The 20,988-nt window shown below is 41.2% G+C and overlaps 1 protein-coding gene across 4 annotated transcripts in view; it reads right to left on the reverse strand.

The window, feature by feature from the left end:
- CACNB2 (calcium voltage-gated channel auxiliary subunit beta 2) overlaps window positions 1–20,988 on the reverse strand; it is a gene marked incomplete at both ends in the record, with an annotated part of 349,474 nt that overhangs the window by 321,694 nt on the left and 6,792 nt on the right. For all 4 annotated transcript variants that reach the window (XM_079699458.1, XM_079699456.1, XM_079699462.1 and 1 more), the window contains one exon: window positions 17,657–17,749. In XM_079699458.1, coding sequence (XP_079555584.1) covers window positions 17,657–17,749 — 93 coding nt within the window. The remainder of the gene's footprint in view (window positions 1–17,656; window positions 17,750–20,988) is intronic.

Consider the following 20,988-nt stretch of genomic DNA (forward strand, 5'->3'; position numbering starts at 1 on the left):
GAGGTGTGCTTATCAATTAATTCAGATTTGAACTGCTTTGATTTTTTACGATTGATCACTGCTAACTTACAACAGAAATACTTATGACCTTAATAATAATGTTAGATTATATATATTATCCCAAAAGTCATACATAGAAGGAAATGTGTACACATTTATACATATATATGTACATATATAGTCATATATTATGGATAGAAGGTCAACTCCTATTTAGAGCCTGCTTTTTAAATTATACAACTTTCTCAAGAGATCATTTTTGACATGAAATCTAAAACAAAACACATTTTTGACCCAGAAACCTACAACTCTTCAAACCACAGAAATGTAAACATCCACGGTCAACCTAACATCAGTTTGAAGGTAAGTAAGAAGGCATGTGGCCTTTGTTAATATCCATTTTGCCCTTTAAAATGCCCCACACGTAAAGAGAGAGCTAAGAGAGAAAACCCTTATTTGGTGCTTGTTGAGATGGAGTAGGTTCTGAACAGTTTATGCAGAACCGATGGATGTGAAGAAGGTATTGGAAAGATGTGGAAACGTCTCCTCTGGGACAGAGGCGGTCCTGGCGGGAAACGCCAGATGACCCACAGGTGTGCTCCAGGGGGCGCACGGGGCAGGGATGCTGTTCCTCCATAGACTGGTTTGGGTTGAGGCCTACAAAGGCCTCCCACCAGTCACAGCAGATGGAACGTGTCATTTTTCTGCCCTTTTTTTCTGCCTTGACATGAGCTTTCTCAGCCTGGCGCATCCTTCCCAGTTTCTCCCCCTAGAACATTTCTCCCCACCTTTCAACATCCAGCTCAAACCAGACCTCCTTTGTGACATGTCCTCCATTTTCCATGATAGAATTCCTCCCCCGCCCCGCCCCATGTACCCAACACATTTTGCAAAAGCACCTCTATTACCAGACTCCTAAGAGTGGACTTTAAAGCACTAATACATTTAATAAAATGCTTTAATATTTTAACCTAGGCACCTTGTTATTTTATTGAGATACAATCGACACGTCACATTGGATTCATTTTAGGGGTACAACATAATGATTTGATGCACGTATATATCGTGAAATGATCGCCACAATAAGTCTAGTTAACATCTACCACCACATAAAGTTACGATTTTGTTTTCTTCGTGATGAGAATGTTGAAGACTTACTGTTAGCAGCTTTCAAATATACACGACGGTATTGTTAATGACAGTCACCACGCTGTACATTACATCCCTAGGACTTATTTATCTTTAAACTGGGAAGAACCTGGTTATTTTATTCTCTGTCTGGCCCAGTGCCTGGCAAAGACATGCCACACGTTGGTGAATAAATGAATCAATGAATAACAAGCAGCTTTGGGTAAATGAGGGCCAGTAGAGAGAACTTAGTACAAATAAAATCTAGCAGAGTCAGGAAGTACAGATATATCAGTAGCTGGTCTGTTTTCCATGTAGTTTTCATAAACAACCAAACGTTAGTCAGAGACATCACTTCCTAAGAAAGTGTAGATACCTTCAAACCTTGAATCCCGAGTTGTTCTTCTGCTTTGAATAAAAAAGATTAAACACTGGTGTGTGGTCCTGAAACGACTGTGTTTGAAAATCAGGCTACATGCAATCTTCTTTTTTTTTTTTAATCATTAAAATAGAGTTTATTATATTTGTATGACATATCACATCTTCAGGATGCTGACGCTTCCTGTATTAACTGGATCGAGAGCAACTGTGGAAAAGGCTAGTAAAACTGTTTTGACCTGTTTTATGGGAATATTGTAAACAGCTCCCCAAAGACCATTAGCATGCAGAGCTGTCTAACAGACACTAAGCAATTCTTCTTCCAAAAGAGGGTAATTAGATAGGGCAAAGGGCAGTGTCTCTCGGTAACCAAACAACCTAATTTTCTCAAATGACTGCTCTCCCGCAAACAAGTGGCCTGAGGCAGAGAGAGAATGGCTGATTCTCAGCAACTAGGAGCTAACTACTTCTACTCCGGGGGAAACGGCTGTTAGTCGCAGCACTGGTTTGAAAGGGTTTGCACATATTCGCTGAAAAAGCCACAACATGACATTAAGAGAAGCAGCTGTCTGGGGCTATGATCCCTCTAGCCTTCTTCAACTTGATGATGATGAGGAAAACCTGTTTATATTGTGTTGGCATGCGGTTTTATTTTATCTACTGGAAAACTCTTAACATTTAAAAAAATGCAAAACCCTAATAAGGTTGCCAGTAGAAAACATCAGCTTCTGCCTCTAGCTGTGCTCTGTCAGGTTCTTCAGCCCAGAAACCTCTCTGGAGAGGCGCGCAGGCAGGCCGACCACGGCTATGGAACCTCTGAGAGTGCGACACTGCCCGTTCTCTGTGTGCCGGTGGGGCAGGTGCTGGCCGAGCACCCTCTGAGCCTCACCCTGGGGTCCTCGTCTCTCTCACCAGAGCTTCTTCCCCTCACTTTCCCTCGCACCCTGCCCACTCCCACCCACCCTACGTCTTCCTCTTGCCCCTAGCTATTTTGAAATTTCTCAAACCTATAGAAAAATGTAAAGACAGGTACAGTTAGTAATACCTGCATAAATCAAAACAACAAAGAGGTGCCACCCCACCTTGGTCACAGTGGCCATCATTAAAGAGTCTACAAATAACAGATGCTGGAGAGGGCGTGGAGAAAAGGAAACTACACTGTTGGTGGGAATGTAAATTGATACAGCCACTATGGAGAACAGTACGGAGGTTCCTTAAAAAACTAAAAATAGACCTACCATAGGATCCAGCAATCCCACTCCTGGGCATATATCCAGACAAAACTGTAATTCAAAAGATCCATGCACCCCTTTGTTCATAGCAGCACTGTTCACAATAGCCAAGATATGGAAACAACCTAACTGTCCATAACAGGTGAATGGATAAAGAAGAGGTGGTACATATATACAATGGAATATGACTCAGCCATAAAAAAGAATGAAATCATGCCATTTGCAGCAACACAGATGGACTTAGAGATGATCATACTAAGTGAAGTAAGTCAGAGGAAGACAAATACCACATGATATCACTTATATGTGGAATCTAAAGTATGTCACAAATGAATCTATCTATGAAACAGAAACAGACTCACAGACATAGAGAACAGACTTGTGGCTGCCAAGGGGGAGGGGGGTGGGGGAGGGATGGACTGGGAGTTTGGGATGAGCAATTGCAAACTAGTATAGAGAGAATGGATAAACAACAAGGTCCTACTGTAGAGCACAGGGAACTATATTCAGTATCCTGTGATAAACCATAATGGAAAAGAATATGAAAAAGAATGTATATATGTATAACTGAATCACTTTGCTGTGCAGAAGTTAAACACAACATTGGAAATCAGCTATACTTCAATAAAATTTTTAAAAAACACCTGCATAACCTCCACTCAGATTTCCTAACTGTGAACACCTCTCTCTCTTCATATGTCCTCAATACTAAAGAGGTGACCCTCCTGAGTCTTTGATGGTGCTGGACCCTGAGGCCACCTCAGCCCTTGGGACTCACTCCTATGTCCAGCTCTAGCAGAGTCTTGGCTCGGTGGCTGGACCCCATGCCTTACACCAAGAGTCAACAGTCACAGTCGCTGCCTTTGGCCCAATGACCCAGAACCGCCATGCCACTTTCTCCCAGATTTTGAGCATCATCACTATTGTCTAAAGTTTCTCACTGCCCAACAAACACCTAGACATTCCCAAGAGGACACCAATTTGACATAATAAATACTATGTACTTTTTAAGTGTATGAACTTGAGCAACTTATTAATCTTTGTAGGCCTCAACTCATCATCTCTTAAATGGGGATACTAATGGTGCCCACCTCAGTGAGTTGTGCTAATGATGAAATAAAATGCTTATCAGAGTGGCTGGCACATTGTCAGCATTCAATAAATGTTAGCGATCACTATCATCTTTACTCAAATAGTTTCTTCGACACCAGTTGCTTTTCCAATTAGCCAACCCATCAGTGCATTCTTGAAAACCTTTCCCTGCCCCAGGACGTTGCGTCACAACCCATCATGGCACAGAGGCGTCTGGGATCTGGTGGCCTCCTGAGGCAGGAGATAGCTGGGCCCCAGGCTGAGTAGCTGCAACCGGTCTCTTGTTGACACTTGGAGATAAAGATACCACAGGGGCAGAGCCCTGCTTGAGTAAAAGATAAGGCGACCACATTTTTCTCATTCTCATGGTCAAGGAGACCTCCCAGACCACACGTGCACAGAAAAGTTCCTCAGGGGTCAGAGGAGGGAAGGGGTGCCAGCCCATAATATGTCCTGCCAACCTCCCAGAAACCCTTGCACTGGAATCCATCTTGGCTGAAAGATGCATGTGCCAATCGGGTAGGGCCCTGAGTCAGAACAAATATGGGCATGAATGAGATAACTGGCCAAAGGGAACTCGGAAAACTGCCCCCATATAAGCAATCCCAGCCACCCCTATTGGGCTCGACTCACTCCAAGTCTGCCTGTGTGTTCTTCCACACGTACTTTGCTTCCAGTAAACACTTTATCTGCTTCACAATCTGTCTCTTTGCTGAATTCTTTCTTCAAAGAAGACAAGGTCCTGCTTCAAGCCACCACACCCCACGGTCCCCCAAGGTCACTCCTTTGTTCCCAACTTCATCTCCCATCCATCTCTCCATATGCCCCGGTTCCATGCACATGGGTACTTAGCATCCCAGAAACACACTGCACACTTACATTTTAAGTTTCAAATTATTAATTAAAAATTTCCATTTTAAATTAAGTTGTTACATTTAAATTGGAATTTTAAATTGAAAACTATTTGGGGGGTAAATGCTTAGATGCTATCTCTCCTTACTATTCAGATTAAAATGTCACTTCCTCAGGGCTCACACAGGACTTTCTTCTGTCTTTCTACTATAGTATATACTTCAAGTTCAGGAATGGCCATTCATAAGTCAGTAAGTCATGCCCTGGTTTACTACTTCCCTAGTCGCCACTAGCTACCTAATTTTTTTTCTTTATGATGCATTCTGATCCCTTGATCCCTTTCAGGTAACAGTGCTTAATCATAAGTGAGCATTAGAATCCCTTGTGAACTGTTTCCAAAGTGCACATGTCAAGCCGTTGATCCTAACAACACACTTGACTGTGAAACCTTTAATAGACATTTCTAGTCTGGACTCCTTAGACACAGCCTGCTTTCTAAAGGAACATGACTTGAAATAAGACCTTGAAAAGAGTACTGTTCTTCTCTATAAGCCTCACCTGGGCAAACCAGGAAGCATCCTCAAATAAATCAGCAAGAGACGACCTATGATCTTTGACTTTTCTTCCCCACAAGTAACTAACACATAGCAGGGCATTTTGACCCACCATGTGGTTTCTCTCCTTGCTGCAGCTCTCCTTGAAATTGTCAGAGAGAAAGATTAAGTGAGGATGTTATTTCCTCATTCTTCTTGCTATTAAACATCTATAAGCTTGAAGTCACAACTGCAAGAACGCAATGGACAATAATTCACTGTGAGAAATTCAAGTACAAAAATTATTTTAAAACAGTAGCTCCAGGGCTTCCCTGGTGGCGCAGTGGTTGGGAGTCCGCCTGCCGATGTAGGGAACGTGGGTTCATGCCCCGGTCCGGGAGGATCCCATGTGCCGCGGAGCGGCTGGGCCCGTGAGCCGTGGCCGCTGGGCCTGCGCGTCCGGAGCCTGTGCTCCGCAACGGGAGAGGCCACAACAGTGAGAGGCCCGAGTACCGCAAAAAAAAAAAAAAAAAAAAACAGTAGCTCCAATCTTGACACATATGATTTAGGCATAAAATTACATTTTAAAATACAGCTCTGTTTTTAAATATGAGAGGGAAAAGGGTAAAAGAAAAACTTCGAAGCCACAGAATACATACTCACACACACATATATGCATAAATGTCTGTATATGTGTGTACTCGTAGTTGTCCTGAAGCTGAGTGCCAAGAAAACATTTACTGTAGATGTGCAACAGTTCATATGCATTTTACTCATATGCTAAAGTGAGAACCAGATTCTGGATTATGCTGATGAGTTGAATGTTTAAAAGCCTCAAGCCTTTTAAATGTTTTACAAACCTCTGACATGTCCCTAGGTGTAAGTGATCAAGGCCTTAGGAAGAGATTTTATACTTTGAAGAAACTGAATATTCTAAATAAAAGATCAAATGATAAAGAAAATCAAAGTGGGTTCATAATTGAGATATTAGTTTAATGGGTTGATTACAAAAATACATGGTTGTTTCATTTCTATATGGATCACTGACATATGTGAGGGAAATGCACCTTTTTATTCTTTTAATACTCTTAAGTAAAAGATGTTTTTCTGTTAATTTTGGGGTCGGTGCTTTTTAGTGTAAGTCTATCATCATGTTAAACACTTAAGGTATAAGGAAACAAATTATATGTGATGCTAATTATAACAGAGTGACCACCTGTTATGGGTTGGATTACGCCCCTGCCAAATTCATACGTTGACGTCCTAAGCCCCAGTACCTCAGAATATGACTTTATTTGGACATAGGGTCTTTACAGAGGTACCTAGATTAAAATGAGGTCATTAGGATGGGCCCTAATCTGATGTGACTGGTGTCCTTATAAAAAGGGGAGTTGCAGGGCCTCCCTGGTGGCGCAGTGGTTGAGAGTCCGCCTGCCGATGCAGGGGATACGGGTTCGTGCCCCGGTCTGGGAGGATCCCATATGCCGCGGAGCGGCTGGGCCCGTGAGCCATGGCTGCTGAGCCTGCGCATCCGGAGCCTGTGCTCCGCAACGGGAGAGGCCGCAGCAGTGAGAGGCCCGCGTACCACAAAAAAAAAAAAAAAAAAAAAAAAAAAAAAAAAGGGGAGTTGCAGACAAACACACAACAGAGAGAACACCATGTGAACATGAAGGTAGCCACCTACAAGCCAAGGAAAGAGGCCTGGGACAGATCTCCTTCCCTGCCAGTACCTTGATCTCAGAGTTTTAGCCTCCAGAACAGGTGACAATAAATTTCTGTTGTTTGGGGCGTCCCTGGTGGTGCAGTGGTTAAGAATCCGCCTGCCAATGCAGGGGACATGGGTTCAAACCCTGGTCCGGGAAGATCTCAGATGCCACGGAGCAACTAAGCCCGTGAGCCACAACTACTGAGCCTGCGTGCTGCAACTACTGAAGCCCACGCACCTAGAGCCCGTGCTCTGCGACAAGAGAAGCCACTGCAATGAGAAGCCCGCGCACCGCAACGAAGAGTAGCCCCCGCTCACCGCAACCAGAGGAAGCCCGCACGCAGCAACGAAGACCCAACGCAGCCAAAAATGAATGAATAAATAAATATTTAAAAATAAATAAATAAATAAATCTCCGTTGTTTAAGCCGCCCAGTTTGCAGTACTTTGTTACAACAGCTCTAGGAAACGAATACACCGTCTGTGTTATTTTTCTTTCAAATGAAAAGTTTGCTTGTTTTGGTTGGTGGGGGTTGCCTTAAAGAAGCGGTTGGCCATTTTCCAGTTTTCAGATACAGCACCTGGGCCAAAGAGAAGTGGACAAATCCTTCCACAGGAGTGAGACATCTGAATGGGAGTAAACTTCAACGTCACACCTACATGAAAAAGAGGACCCCTGGCTCAGAGAAAATAGCACTTTCTAGGAAAGAAGAACTGGTGAGGTCACAATGCCCAGACACTCAGGATGGAGAGGAGAAAGCCGAGTCTAGGCCAAGTGTCCTTGTCAGAGAGTCCAAACAGTCAAGCTGTCCCCTGGGCTCTCCTGTCACCAGGTGTCACATACAAGAAGGAATGGAAGCTGGTACTTTTCTACGTGTATCAAGGGCATAAGGAAATATGAAGGGAAATGTAAAGCCCTAAGCCCAGATAAGTTTCTTAAAACTCGAGGACTGTTTTACAGGAAGGACACAGATGGTGAGATGGTAGCAAGGAACTTCCTGAAGAACTTTATATTTTCTCCGGTATGGGTCAATAGAAGACTCTATAAAAGTTTTTCCCTCCCACAGTGATCATCTTCCTGGTTTTTTTTTTTTTCCCTCCTTTACCCTCAAACTCTAAAATAAGCAGAGGGTGACACTGGGATCCATGACAAAGGTGGGGTAGTCCTAAAGTCTCTCATTTACTGAGCACCTACTACGTGCCAGGCACTGGGCTAAATGCTTTAAAGACACCATCTTGAATACCTGCGACCCTCCTGAAAGTTCTCATCATTATACCCGTCATGTACATGCAGCACTGAGTCGTTGGTCCGCTTTCTCCCTTTTATTCTTGTCTATATCTTCACTCTGAGTGGAGAGGGAATCTTTAACATAACACATCAAAGTCACACTAGCTAATATAACATTTATCAGGCAAGGCATTGTTTCAAATCAGGGTTTCTCAAGCACATCACTGTTGACATCCCGGGTTGGAGAATTCTTTGCTGGGGGGCTGTCCTGTGCATTGTAGGATGTTTAGCAGCATCCCTGGCCTCCACCCACTGGATAAATGCCAGTAGCATTCCTCCTCCAGCTGTTACAACCAGCAACATCTCCAGACATTGCCAGATGTTCTTGGGGGACAAAATTGTCCCCAGTTGAGAACCACTATTCTAAATGTTTTACAAATAAACTCATAAAAACTCTAAAAAAAAATAATAAGCAGAGGGTGAAAGGAAGCATCATGATAAGATCTGGGGCAGGGGTGGGAGAAACCGTTCCTTTTCTCCATCTCAGGTCTTTGCAGTAAAGACACATGCTTGGTCATGAATGTGGAAAAATGATGATAAGATGGGAATACTTGTTGAATTGAACTGTTGCAAATATTTCTGAGACATCAGGCAAACTCTCAAAAAGGACTTCTTTAGCATCTGATAATCATCAGGCATGAAGATTTCCAGAAACAAATTAATAGAGAACAAAGAGAAGCTGACGATATTTACATCTATGAAAGACAGAATAGGAAAGAGACAACTATTCCTTGGTTGGATGAGCCTACTCTCTTGGGTAGGACGCCTGTGAAGACCTGAGACACGTGAACAGTTAACCTGGAGGAAAGTAACTAACCTTCACCTCAGCACGACTCGGAAAAGTTACTGAAAGTTCACTGTTCAATGGAACCCCATTTTCTCAGCCATCCTAATTACTCCATATTAGATCACCTGTACGTTTTCAATGAATTTAGTGGGGCTAATTTAGCTAGGACTTTGCATGGATTGGCCAAGCAGAAGATGAATCATAATGGAAGAAAATGGGGCATAAGTGGAAAGTATATTATAATTTGAAATATACCTGAGAGTCTAAAAACTAAAAACACCTACAGAAATGATTCTGGGTTGTAAAGTGATATTTTTTTATCTCAGTGGAAAAAAGGTAGGCAAACATAAAAAATGTATCAACCTCCAAAATTATTTTAATAATGAGGAAACCTAATCAAAACTAGTTTACAGGGTAGGTGTTCCAAATACATGAAAACATGTATGAAAATGAAAATGAAAATGAAAATGAGGAAGGTTGGTATATAACCATGCCCTTGTTCTCCTAGAAAAATTGTGTTGAAAAAGACATGTTAAAAGCTCATGATATGGTGAAGTACAAAATAGGACTTTTAAAAAATACTTTGTAAAGTACTTATGTCAACTAAAAGAAAAAAGTAAAACATTCTCAGTAACATAAAGGCCTACACCATGGAAACAACAATGGGCTTTTTGAAGAGTTCGATGTTTTTATACTGATATATTTAAGAAGAGTTCTTCAGAGGACTCAGAACAGATTCTGCCATTCACAAAATCTAAATGAATACCTAATAAGATAGAAAGACATTTACAGGAAATCACAGTGGCAATAAATCTACTGCATTATTATTTATAGTTGTGTTTGTGACGAATACAGCCTAACACGGCAACAAGCCAGTATTTAAGGGCTGAGAGATTTATCCAACCTTAAACATATCAGTCTATGCAGGCCTGGAGTCTGTAATCATTATCACAGTTTAATCTGTCTTTTGCAAAACAAAACTAAAAAATAGACCGTGTGTCTCTGTGATTAATCATCTGTATTTAAAGCCAATCTGAACGAAGAAAAGGTCCAAAAAGGCAGCCCCAAGAACACGGTACTGGAAAGCAATGGAATGTGTTTAGAATACCATGTTCTGAAAAGTGTCGTGCAACCTTCTGTGAAATATTTGGTTCATTCCATTTTGTCATTCCGATTTGTATCCTGGAAGCCCTTAGACGCGACAGGATTACTTCCTGACAATCGCAACGTAAATTGGTGAGCAAAACCCCAGGTCAGTTGCAAAGTCCTTCCCCGTGAGCCCCACCAAAATAATGGTGCTTGCAAAGTCCAAGAAGAGTTGTTGATTTCTAAGGCTCCATTTTCAGCACAAAGGACTCCAGTTGGCACCACGGGGTGACCTATCAAAATTATCAGTGGAGACAGTTGGTGAGTCCTGGCTACACTCAGCAGAGCATAGAAGAGAGCTCAGATCACGGGGTACCCTGAACACTGAACGGAAGCTGCCGGGCTGTGGGATCATTGAAATAAAGCAAACTGGCAGTCATCCCCTTAGCATTTGTTGTTCATCTTAGGAATACTGCCAGGTACATAAACGTAGCCAGGGAGAACACATCTTTAAGAAAATGAAGAAATTAAAAAAAAAAGAGAGAGAGGAGAGGAGATGAGGATAGAAGAGAGGAGTGGCGGGACTGAAGAGCAGTTACTAACACTGCCCTCACCACACCCCACAAGCTGCTTTAACTCTGATGACCAGCTCTTCTTTGCAGATGTACATAGTTTCCCTGACCTTGGCAGGATCAAAGCATTTATACAGTTAGCAGTTCTTGCACAATCTCCTGAAAAGAACAGCACAAATGTTCTCTCCTTCGGTGCCAGGTGGGCCTTGATACTCCTAGCCTCCTGTCTTCTTCCAGTAAATTAATTTACTTGCTTAGGTACTGGTGCGAAAATAAACATCTCGTTCACCTCTTCTCTCTCCTTCTCCATGTCTGACAACAAATCTGGTGGATTTTTTTCCCCTTTGGATGAAGTTGGGGGGAAGAGCTAAATTCTATGAAAACTGAATTATCTTCATCAACTAGAAATTTACGCCGGGCCTGAAATGCAAAGGATTTTAAGAACTGTAGCCTTTCCAGGTTTATTATTAGGAGAAATGAAGTTCTCTTATTGATAGATCTATTCACAGCACAGAGCCAAAGACTACAAACAATTTATACTACAATCAAAGACAGCCTGGATATCTTTATATCTTAATACTAAATCCAAGATAACCACAGCTTGATGTATTAAATACCTTCTAGGACATGAACAATTTGAACAAGAATCTTCATTAATTCCAATTACGGTGCCTATAAGTCATGTTTAACACTTTCCACCCCTCAATACATTAAAATTAAAGTGCCTATTTACAAAGCACAAGCCCTAATGAACCAAAAAATCATTTCTAAAGAGGTCTGATGTTAAACCCAGGCGCTGTATATACATGTCTAACTTTACCCAGATTCACGGGCCAACAACAGCATCAGTCAAACCTCAAAACCAACCAGTGTGACACTGCAGGTGATGCAGACTTGAGTTCACTTCCAAGTTTATTTAAAAAAAAAAGAAAGAAAAAAAGGACTTTCACAATTCCAAAAAGTTTGTGTTTCTTTGACTTTCACGGGAGAAAGGAAAAAATAAACACTCTTCCAATTATACTTCTCAGGACCAATGACAATGACAGAGTCTGCTAAAATGGTGACACCAAGTGGGAATCTGAGCAACTCCTGAGGAAAGAAGTAAAGAACTGATACTTAATGGTTTCTTTTTAAAATCACGATGCTAGGGAAAACTGTCAGCGCTAGAGACATCCTCCTCACCTTCCTACAAGGAAGGAAGTTAAAAGAATAACTTTGTGTTTGTCTTAAAAACACTGGTAGGAGTCCTTCTCCAAGTCTTTCTTAGCTGAAAGAACTAAACATGTGAAATTGATTTTCATTTATTCATGGCATTTGTTACAAAGGAGTGCAGCATAACCCAGGACAGCAAGGATCTAGTCAGCCCCCTGGATTCAAATTCTGACTCCAACTTTACTTGTTGTGTGACTGTGGACAAGTTACTGCTCTCTGTCTTAATGGTCTCATCTGTAAAATGGAGCCACAGACAGAAGATACAGCAAATAAGCATAACAGTCAATAACCATTATTGTTACTGCCTCTGCCATGGTCTACTTCTTATTCAGGTTTTAACTAATGTTCTAAATAGGTAATAATATTTATAAGTAAGAATAACACACTCTTAAATAGTATTAACTAGGTAGCGGGTACCATTCTAAGCAATTTACAAGTTTTAACTCATGTAATCCTTACGACTTTTGAGGTGGCCCCTATTTCGCAGATGATGCTGCTGAGATGGAGGTACAGACAGATTACGTCACTTGTCCAAGAGCCAACTAAGAAACAAACGGCAGAGGCAGAATCCAGACTCAGGTAGACTGGCTTCAGCGTCCAGGCTCTTATCACTACACTACTTCTTGAAGAAAAACCTTTGAAATAAATCTCCTAACATCATAATTTACATAAAAAAGAACTATGGAAATTCTAAGTTCAGTATGTAGTGAACCTGTATTGCATCTAGGTGACATTTTAAGCGCAACATAAAGGAAAGAGACTTAAAAAGCAAACAGATAAACCGCAATGAACTTTCTTTCTAATTTATGCTCCTCCTTGCAGCTTCCAAAAATAAGTTCTGTCTTTGAAGTATTTGATATACAAGGTGAGCTAGGCTGTGACTTCGCAACAACCTTATGTAGAGTAGAACCAACAGCAACCTGGTTTCCCACAGTCCACCCATGGGAAGCCCCATGAATATCTGCCACACGCAGCCAACAATCCCCGTGGACCGTGGCCATGATGCAACACTTACTGATCAGGGCTCAGCCCCTCCCCCTGAGCTCCAGTCGTCCTGGGGGAAATTAACTAAGCTCATGAGGGAAGGCATCCTCTCATCCCCATCTTTGAAATATCACTGACTTCAAGTAGGCTGATGATGTGAAGAACCAGAAGATGGGTTATTTGGTTAGCTTACAGTGATCTGGTCAACTACCAAAATGGAACCTTGATCTAGAGTACAAAAGTTCTTTTACAGCAGCTGTTGTCCTGCTTGAGGGCCTAAAGCAGAAACATATCTATAAGCAATCTTTCCTTAAGACTAATGAATCTTCTGAAAGAATTAGTTAGAGCGACACAAACACATGATGGCTAGAAATACACAGCTAAAAGTTTGGAAAAAAATAAAACCATGCCTTTTACTTTTTTACTTGTAGCCTTCACTCATGCTCATGTTCTAATGGATTCAGTATGTTCCAACATATTCCAACCTATAGTTATAATTTTCCAACAAATAGCCATAGGCAAAATTACAATGACTAATGGGCTATTTACCATAGAGAGTAATAAAACACTTTCATATCATAAGATCTTTCAGAGTCTAAATTTACATATATATTATATATTTTATATAATATATATACACTCATAAATATATATATTATATATCACACAATGCTCCCTAGATCCAGCCACAGGTAAACTGTAGCTTAGTTACCAGGGAAATGGATATTAATACCACAATAAATTATGACTACACTGTCATAAGAACAACTGAAATGAAAAACCATCAACAATACCAAGTGTGGGCAAAGCTGTGAAACAACTGAAACTGTTCTCCACTGCTTGAGGGAGTAAACACTAGTTCACAACTTTGGAAAAGTGTTCTGCAGGGTTTACTTGACTTGAACACACGACCCAGCGTTCCACTCTATTCACTGAACAGAAAATGCATTCATATGTAGACCACAGGTAGATACAAGAATGCATGTCACAGCATGCCTCTCAATCAACCCAACTGGAAACAACTCAATGTCTAGCAACAGTAGGGGGATAAATCAGTTGTCGTATGTTCACCCAATGGAAGGCTGTCCAGCAGAGAAAATGAACCAGTTACTGAAACATACAACATAGATGAATATAACAATGGTAAGGTTGAGTGAAAGAAGTCAGACATAAAATGACTGCATTTCTATAAAATCTGCATAACAGGCCAAGTGAATTTATGGTCTCAGAAGTAGGGATAGTGGTTGGTTACCTTTAGGGAGGAAGGAGGGAGTAATGATTGGCAAGGGTCAGAGGGGGCACCTCGGTGCTGGTAATGCCTATTTCTTGACCTGGCTGTTGGTTATACAGGAGTGTTTACTTTGTGAAATCTCATCAGACTGAACACTTGATAATTTGTGCATCTTTCAGCATATATGTTATATATCAATAAGAATGTTCATTTGTTTGTGGATCCCACAGCTTGTGGGATCTTAGTTCCCCAACCAGGGACTGAACCCTGGCCCTTGGCAGTTAAAGTGTGGAGTCCTAACCACTGGACCACCAGGGAATTCCCAAGAATATTTTAAAAGTTAAAAAAATTGGCCTACTTCCAAGCCCAATTGTGTACATATCTGTATTAGTTTACTAGGGCTGCCATAACAGAACAACAGAAATATATTTTCTCATAGTCTGGAGGCTTGAGGTCCAAGGCCATGGTGCTGGCAGGGTTGGTTCCTGGTGAGACCTCTCTCCTTGGCTTGGGACCAGCTATCTTCTCCCCCCTATCCTCCCCCCCCTATCCTCCCCATGGCCTATTTTTGTGTGCAGGCACATTCTTGGTGTCTCTCCTTTGTAGGGACACTGGTTCTACAAGATCAGGGCCCCATTCTTATGACCTCATTTAACCTTAGCTACCTCTTTAAAGACCCCATCTCCAAGTACAGTCACATTGGAGGTTAGGGCTTCAACATATGGATTTGGGAAGGGTCCCCAATTCGATCTATAACAAACTCTCTCAGTTATTAAAAAAATAAAAATTCCTTCTCTTTATGTAAACTGTTCACATTTTCAACCTCTAAAATATTTAAATCTCATTATTATTAAGATCACCTAAAAGCACCAAGTTTTAAAAAGTCTTAATAATATACAGTTTGTGAAAATGTAAGTCTAAAATTTTCAAAATTATATGGAAAGTATTTTTAATTCAAGGGCAGGAATAAAATCTAATTATATTTTTAAATAGAACCCAGTGATATGGACCAAACACCATTCCAATGCCAGTTACACACATGCCCTAGCCACAGACAAGTAATATATACAGATGCATGTCACCTGTTTAACAGAACAATTACTGATGATAAAAAAACGTTCAAAAGGAGTGCTTTCAAATGATTTAATCTAACATATACTTATTGTTACTACCTACCCCGCATTTCTGCAGATCCTCTGATGAAACCATAATCCATTAAATATTTAGCTATGCCATAGTAGCTTTTGCTTATTATTCAAATGGTAGCAAAATATGAATGTGGTTCTAACAGAATAGGGATTAAATTACCAAAGGAAAAATACAGTGTTTGACTCAGCATTCTTGCCAAAGACTCTGGTTTTCCTTCTGTGATAGAAACAAGCTGGCAGTTCAGGGTTCATGATGCCTGTATAATCAGAACCCCAAATCCAGGCCACAGCAAGCACCTCATTATACTGAGGTTCAAGGAGCTGGGTCTTTGCTTCAAGGAGATGGACCTTTATTTCAACGAGACAGACTTTTAGGATAGATTTTTTTCAGTCCTCTGACATGCCAAAACATGGCAATATATATCTAAATTGATAGTAAGCCGTTTCGTAGCTCTCTTTATCATTTACAACTGTGTTTCACACACAGAATCTCATACGTCACCAAGAACACAAAGTCAGAAGGAAATTATCACAAGGAAAAACCAATTCCAGTTACCATACCCAGTGTAGCAACCCCTCCTAACCTTCCGGATTAAGTTATCAAAACTCCAGGACAGGGCAATTCACAGCCAACAAGACAACTGGAAAATGGTACCCGGCGAATGCCTTTAAAAGACATTTTTACAGAGATCAAGGAGCCCTAATTTATTTCTATCACATATCTTGCTCACTTGAAACATGGTGGTTTTTCTTTCCACGAAGTTTCAACCAGCTGCCTCTCATTTTGTGTGGCTTTGCTGCAGTCTCTCTGGGTCCTAAAAAGCTTATTGGTTTCTGCTTCAGGTACTCCAGCGTTCAGCCCTGAGATGATTACTCCCCAGGGTCAATCTCCGGGGCCCAGAGGCAGAATAAATATGGAGGCTTGAAACGGGAAAGGCCTTGAGCGACCTTCCTTTAAGAGGCTCACCTAAGCTAAGTCACTATTTCTCAAGGCTCTTCACTCAGACCCAGGACCCTGATGCCTCAATTCTGCCCACGACAAGATCAGGCCCACGCACACACCTTCAGTGCCCCTTGCACCCCTCCCGGCTTCTCTGCCACCATCAGAACATGGCTCCAGGGTGGGTCCTCACGTGGCTTCATCTTCCTTTCTCTTTCCAAATGTCTCTTAGCCACACAAAAGTTCCTCTCCTTCTTAACCAGCTGTCTTTTTCCACCTTCCCACAACCGACACAATCGCAACGAGCGGAGACCACAACCAGAGTTTTTCCTGTAAGTTACTCAGACTTACCGTTGGCGCCCTTGATGTTGCAAGGACGGGATGGATGGCCGGAGACGGAGCATCGTTTGTCTGTGTTGGGAAAGTGGAAGGAGGCAGCCACAAGCCAAGGGCAAAAGCCTCGCGGATGCCACAGGTCGACGCGTTTGGGCTGAACTGCTGCTAACTAACTGGGGGGAGAGACGAGGCGAAAGGACGCCCAAAGCAGCGGGGAAAATGGCTTCCTTTCCAGCAGAGAGGGAGCAGCACTCGCAGCTGCCAGCCATCGTCCTGAGGAGCCAGCGCTCACAGACCAGAGATGATTTATGAGCCTGCTAGCCAGGAAGGGGAGGTCCTTCAGCCAGGAAAGCAGGCTCTCTCTAGCACGCTCCTCCCCCATTTCCTCTCCATCCAGAAGCATCAGATGAAGATACTGCACACCTACACCTGATGAGACTCTAGCCTCACCTGTAACCTATTATCCTCAGAGATCTGGCTGCCTCTACTCTTCTCTGGGAATGAAAGTCCTTTCTGTAACCATGGATGAGAGCGTTTCCATGTCAGGGATCCTAACACAGCCTAGGGGGCAGCTCCAAACTCCTGGGCAGGAATCCACCTTAACTAACATGAAGACTCTGTCTCCAAAGCAGTTTCAGTTATGCCTCCAAGATACCATGTGCTCTACTTGATTGACCTTAGTAGCCTCCACCGTTTCAAGGGCGGAGCCAATCTTCTCTTTTACAATTCAAGCCCCAGGTGGGAAGAAGAAAACTCCAGCTGGAGGAAGACCAGTATCTCAACTTTACAGCTGGTGGTACGGATGCCCACCGCCTGTCTCCCTACCCCCACCCCCCGCAAACCCCCCAAGCCTGGAATCATTTCTCCTGGGGTTCATTCATGCCGTTCTGAAGAAATCCTTTGTAATGAAGTTTGCGTTTCTCCTTCCCCAACTTGCTGGGAGAGTGTAATTATGACACATATGGTCTCACTTAAAATTTAAATATATTAATTAGGACAACAATCAAGGGCACAACTTTCACTTCAACTAAAAGCAAGCACAATAATACTACATACATCACAGGGATGACGCCGTAAGACCACCTCTAAAAAAACCAAAAGTGAATTCATTTTCACAGACTTCTCCAAACCATGAACTGAAGAGCACCCTTACCTGACGAACGAAACTATTTGAGGTAGTGTCAGAAGAAGTGCTCCCGTCGGATCCTTTAAATCTGTTTTTCCTTCTGGCTCCTTTTCCATATGACTACAAAAAAGAAGACAAAACGACAAATGAGATTATTATTAGACTCTCACACAGGAATCTAGACCTAGCTCTAGACAATGTTCTAGATCAAGACAAAGAATGGATTGTCATCATATGGGCATGATTATGAAGTTACAGGTGACCATACGATATCACTTATATGTGGAATCTAAAATATGACACAATGAACTTATCTACGAAAAAGAAAGAGACTCACAGACATAGAGAACAGACTTGTGGTTGTGGGGGGTGAGAGGGGTGGGGGAGGGATGGAGTGGGAGTTTGGGATGAGCAGAGGCAAACTATTATATGTAGGATGGATCAACAACAAGGCCCTACTGTAGAGCACAGGGAACTATATTCAATCTCCTGGGATAAACCATAATGGAAAAGAATATGAAAACGAATGTGTATATATATATATATATGTCTAACTGAGTCACTTTGCTGTAGACTGGAAATTAATGCAACACTGTAAGTCAACTATACTTCAACAAAATAAAATTTTTAAAAAGTTATTGGTGGAATCACAAATATTTATTTCAAATCAGTGAGTTGATACGGAGGAGAGGTTTCTGGAAAAAGCAATTCATAACTGGTGAATTAAAACAATTTATGCTCTCTGTTAGCATATCTGTGGTTAAGAGGCAAAGGCCACTAAAGATAAGGCATTTAAAAAAATAAGCATTTCTGTGCAGGAGGGACTGTGGCAGTTGTACTGCGAGAGGAGAGTAAGTGGTCAGAACCCTTCAGAGAGCAGGAAGGCAGGAGGTTCGTGCCTAATGAAGTACTGTTCCCAGTGGCGCTCAACAGCCAGTTTTTGCTTCTTTTCATGTCTTAATTTGTAATTCCACAGGTATTCCTATACTGGGGTGGTCCTTGCACATGGTAGCTGAGGAATATTTTACAGTATGAATTCTAATTACCTTTACATAGGTAGATAGATAGATTAGATAGTTGATAGATGATAGGTTAGATAGTTGAGATAGATGATAGATAGATGGATAGATAGATTAGATAGTTGATTGATAGATAGATAGACAGATAGATAGATTGATCTAGATGGAATATGAATGAAGCCCGGTGCCAATTCTTCACATTATTGGATGGATCTAGAGAATGTTTTGAGAGATGTTGAAACAGCTATAGAAGTGGTAGTGAATTATACAAAATTAAAATACTTTGTACAGTTTTCTGGCCCATTGTTGTAATGTTTGAATATGAAGTGAAAAGATTGTGGGTTTTTTTAAATTATTATTAATAGAAGTATAAAAGAGTTTTATTTGAGTCAAACCGAGGACTATAGCCTGAAAGACAGCCTCTCAGATAGCTCTGAGGAACTGCTCTGGAAAAGCATGGTTTTCAGCACAGTTTATTTTTTTTTAATTTTATTGAAGTATAGTCGATTTACAACATTGTGTTGGTTTCTGCTGTACAGCAAGGTGACTCAATTATACATATACATATTCTTTTTCATATTCTTTTCCATGATGGTTTATCAGAGGATATTGAACGTAGTTCCCTGTGCTAGACAGTAGGACCCTGTTGTTTATCTAAAAAACTTGTTTTTTAACCACTTAATTATTTTGCTGAGAAGGCAAAAAAATAAATTTTATGGAATAGTAATAATAATAAGAAGAAGATAGCATTTAAGAACAGGATGTTAAAGGTAAGACAATTTGTCTCAGTAATAGGTTAGGGCCAAGCACAAACATCTACAAATGAACTTGCTTCTTCTAATATACCTACAGCTTACACTGACAGCAGCACTAAGACTAAACTATGCATTCATCTACGGTTAATTCTAGACATGGATAAAGTTATTGAGAAAATTACACATTAAAATATAAGTGAAAAATAGCTCAACACCGAGCTTTCCAGATAAATATACACAGGCGGGAATCCTACTATAGCTGACCTTAAAAATGGGGATATTGGGCTTCCCTGGTGGCGCAGTGGTTGAGAGTCCGCCTGCCGATGCAGGGGACACGGGTTCGTGCCCCGGTCTGGGAAGATCCCACATGCCGCGGAGCGGCTGGGCCCGTGAGCCATGGCCGCTGAGCCTGCGCGTCCGGAGCCTGTGCTCCGCAACGGGAGAGGCCACAGCAGTGAGAGGCCCGCGAACCACAAAAAAAAAAAAAAAAAAAAAAAAAAAATGGGGATATTAGGCTTGCCTCCCAAGGTGGTTTTAGGTATTAAATGAAGGAATGTATTCATAGCATTTAGTATAAGACCTAGCACAACGGTAAGGACTCAAAATAATATTTTTAAAAGTGATACCCACATAAGAGTGAGAAGAGTGGAGAAAAACTGGGCTAAAATGTATAACGTGTTTAGAGGGATGAGGCCCACAGAGACTTCATTAGATGATCAGAATTTACAAGTTTGCTTTTTTGAAAAGCACCATGTCCAGGTTTTACAAATGAGACTTTTGTTATATTTTATACATTCATATGGTTTTCATTAAAATGGAAACATCTTATAAACCATAATATACGTAGCACTTAGACAAGCCGAAATCTCTTACAAACATTTGTGTTGTGAGCAATTTAGATGAATTTGCACTCAGTGAGAGGGGTGGTATAATTTTAAAGCAAAAATTTGTCTTAAATATGTTTGTTCTCTTCCAAGTATCGAAGGGATTTATATAATACAAATGTGTTTCCATGGCATTTAATTAACTCGGCTTCATAAAAGGAAAGACAATCTAGGCTGGGCTTTCATAATACAAGGTTCTCTTCACGTAACAGCATATTCTTCTTACTTCTGTAAACATTATTCCATAAACTGTTGAAAAATAACATTCTTTCAACAATGTTCTTCCTTTTCCAATTTTTACAGAAAGGTTTAGACAAATGTGTCTTCCAAGGCCTACAACATTTAAAGTCTGAAAGTTTCCTTAAAATTAAAAGAAACTTTTTTTATATTATTCCATATGGAAAAATACTTATTACCTTGAAAGCATTTTCAAGGCCTAACATGTTTCCTTGGGGGAAGGTGAGGGCAAATCTGTGTCAAATACACTATGTATCTTCATTCGGAGCATAAATTATTTTTGAGAACAAAGATGAAATATTCTCTCATCCCAATATCCCCGTGTCCTTCCAGCATCATTTGGACATGGATGGAAAAAGCTTCTTTGAAATTCCATCATTATCATTTATTTCGGATTTTTAATGATATGTATGTTTTTACTATTCAGCTGCTTTGGAGTATACACTTTTTCATGGCTGCTGACA

The sequence above is a fragment of the Hyperoodon ampullatus genome (genome assembly GCF_949752795.1).
Source record: "Hyperoodon ampullatus genome assembly, chromosome: 3".
NCBI lineage: Eukaryota > Metazoa > Chordata > Mammalia > Artiodactyla > Ziphiidae > Hyperoodon > Hyperoodon ampullatus.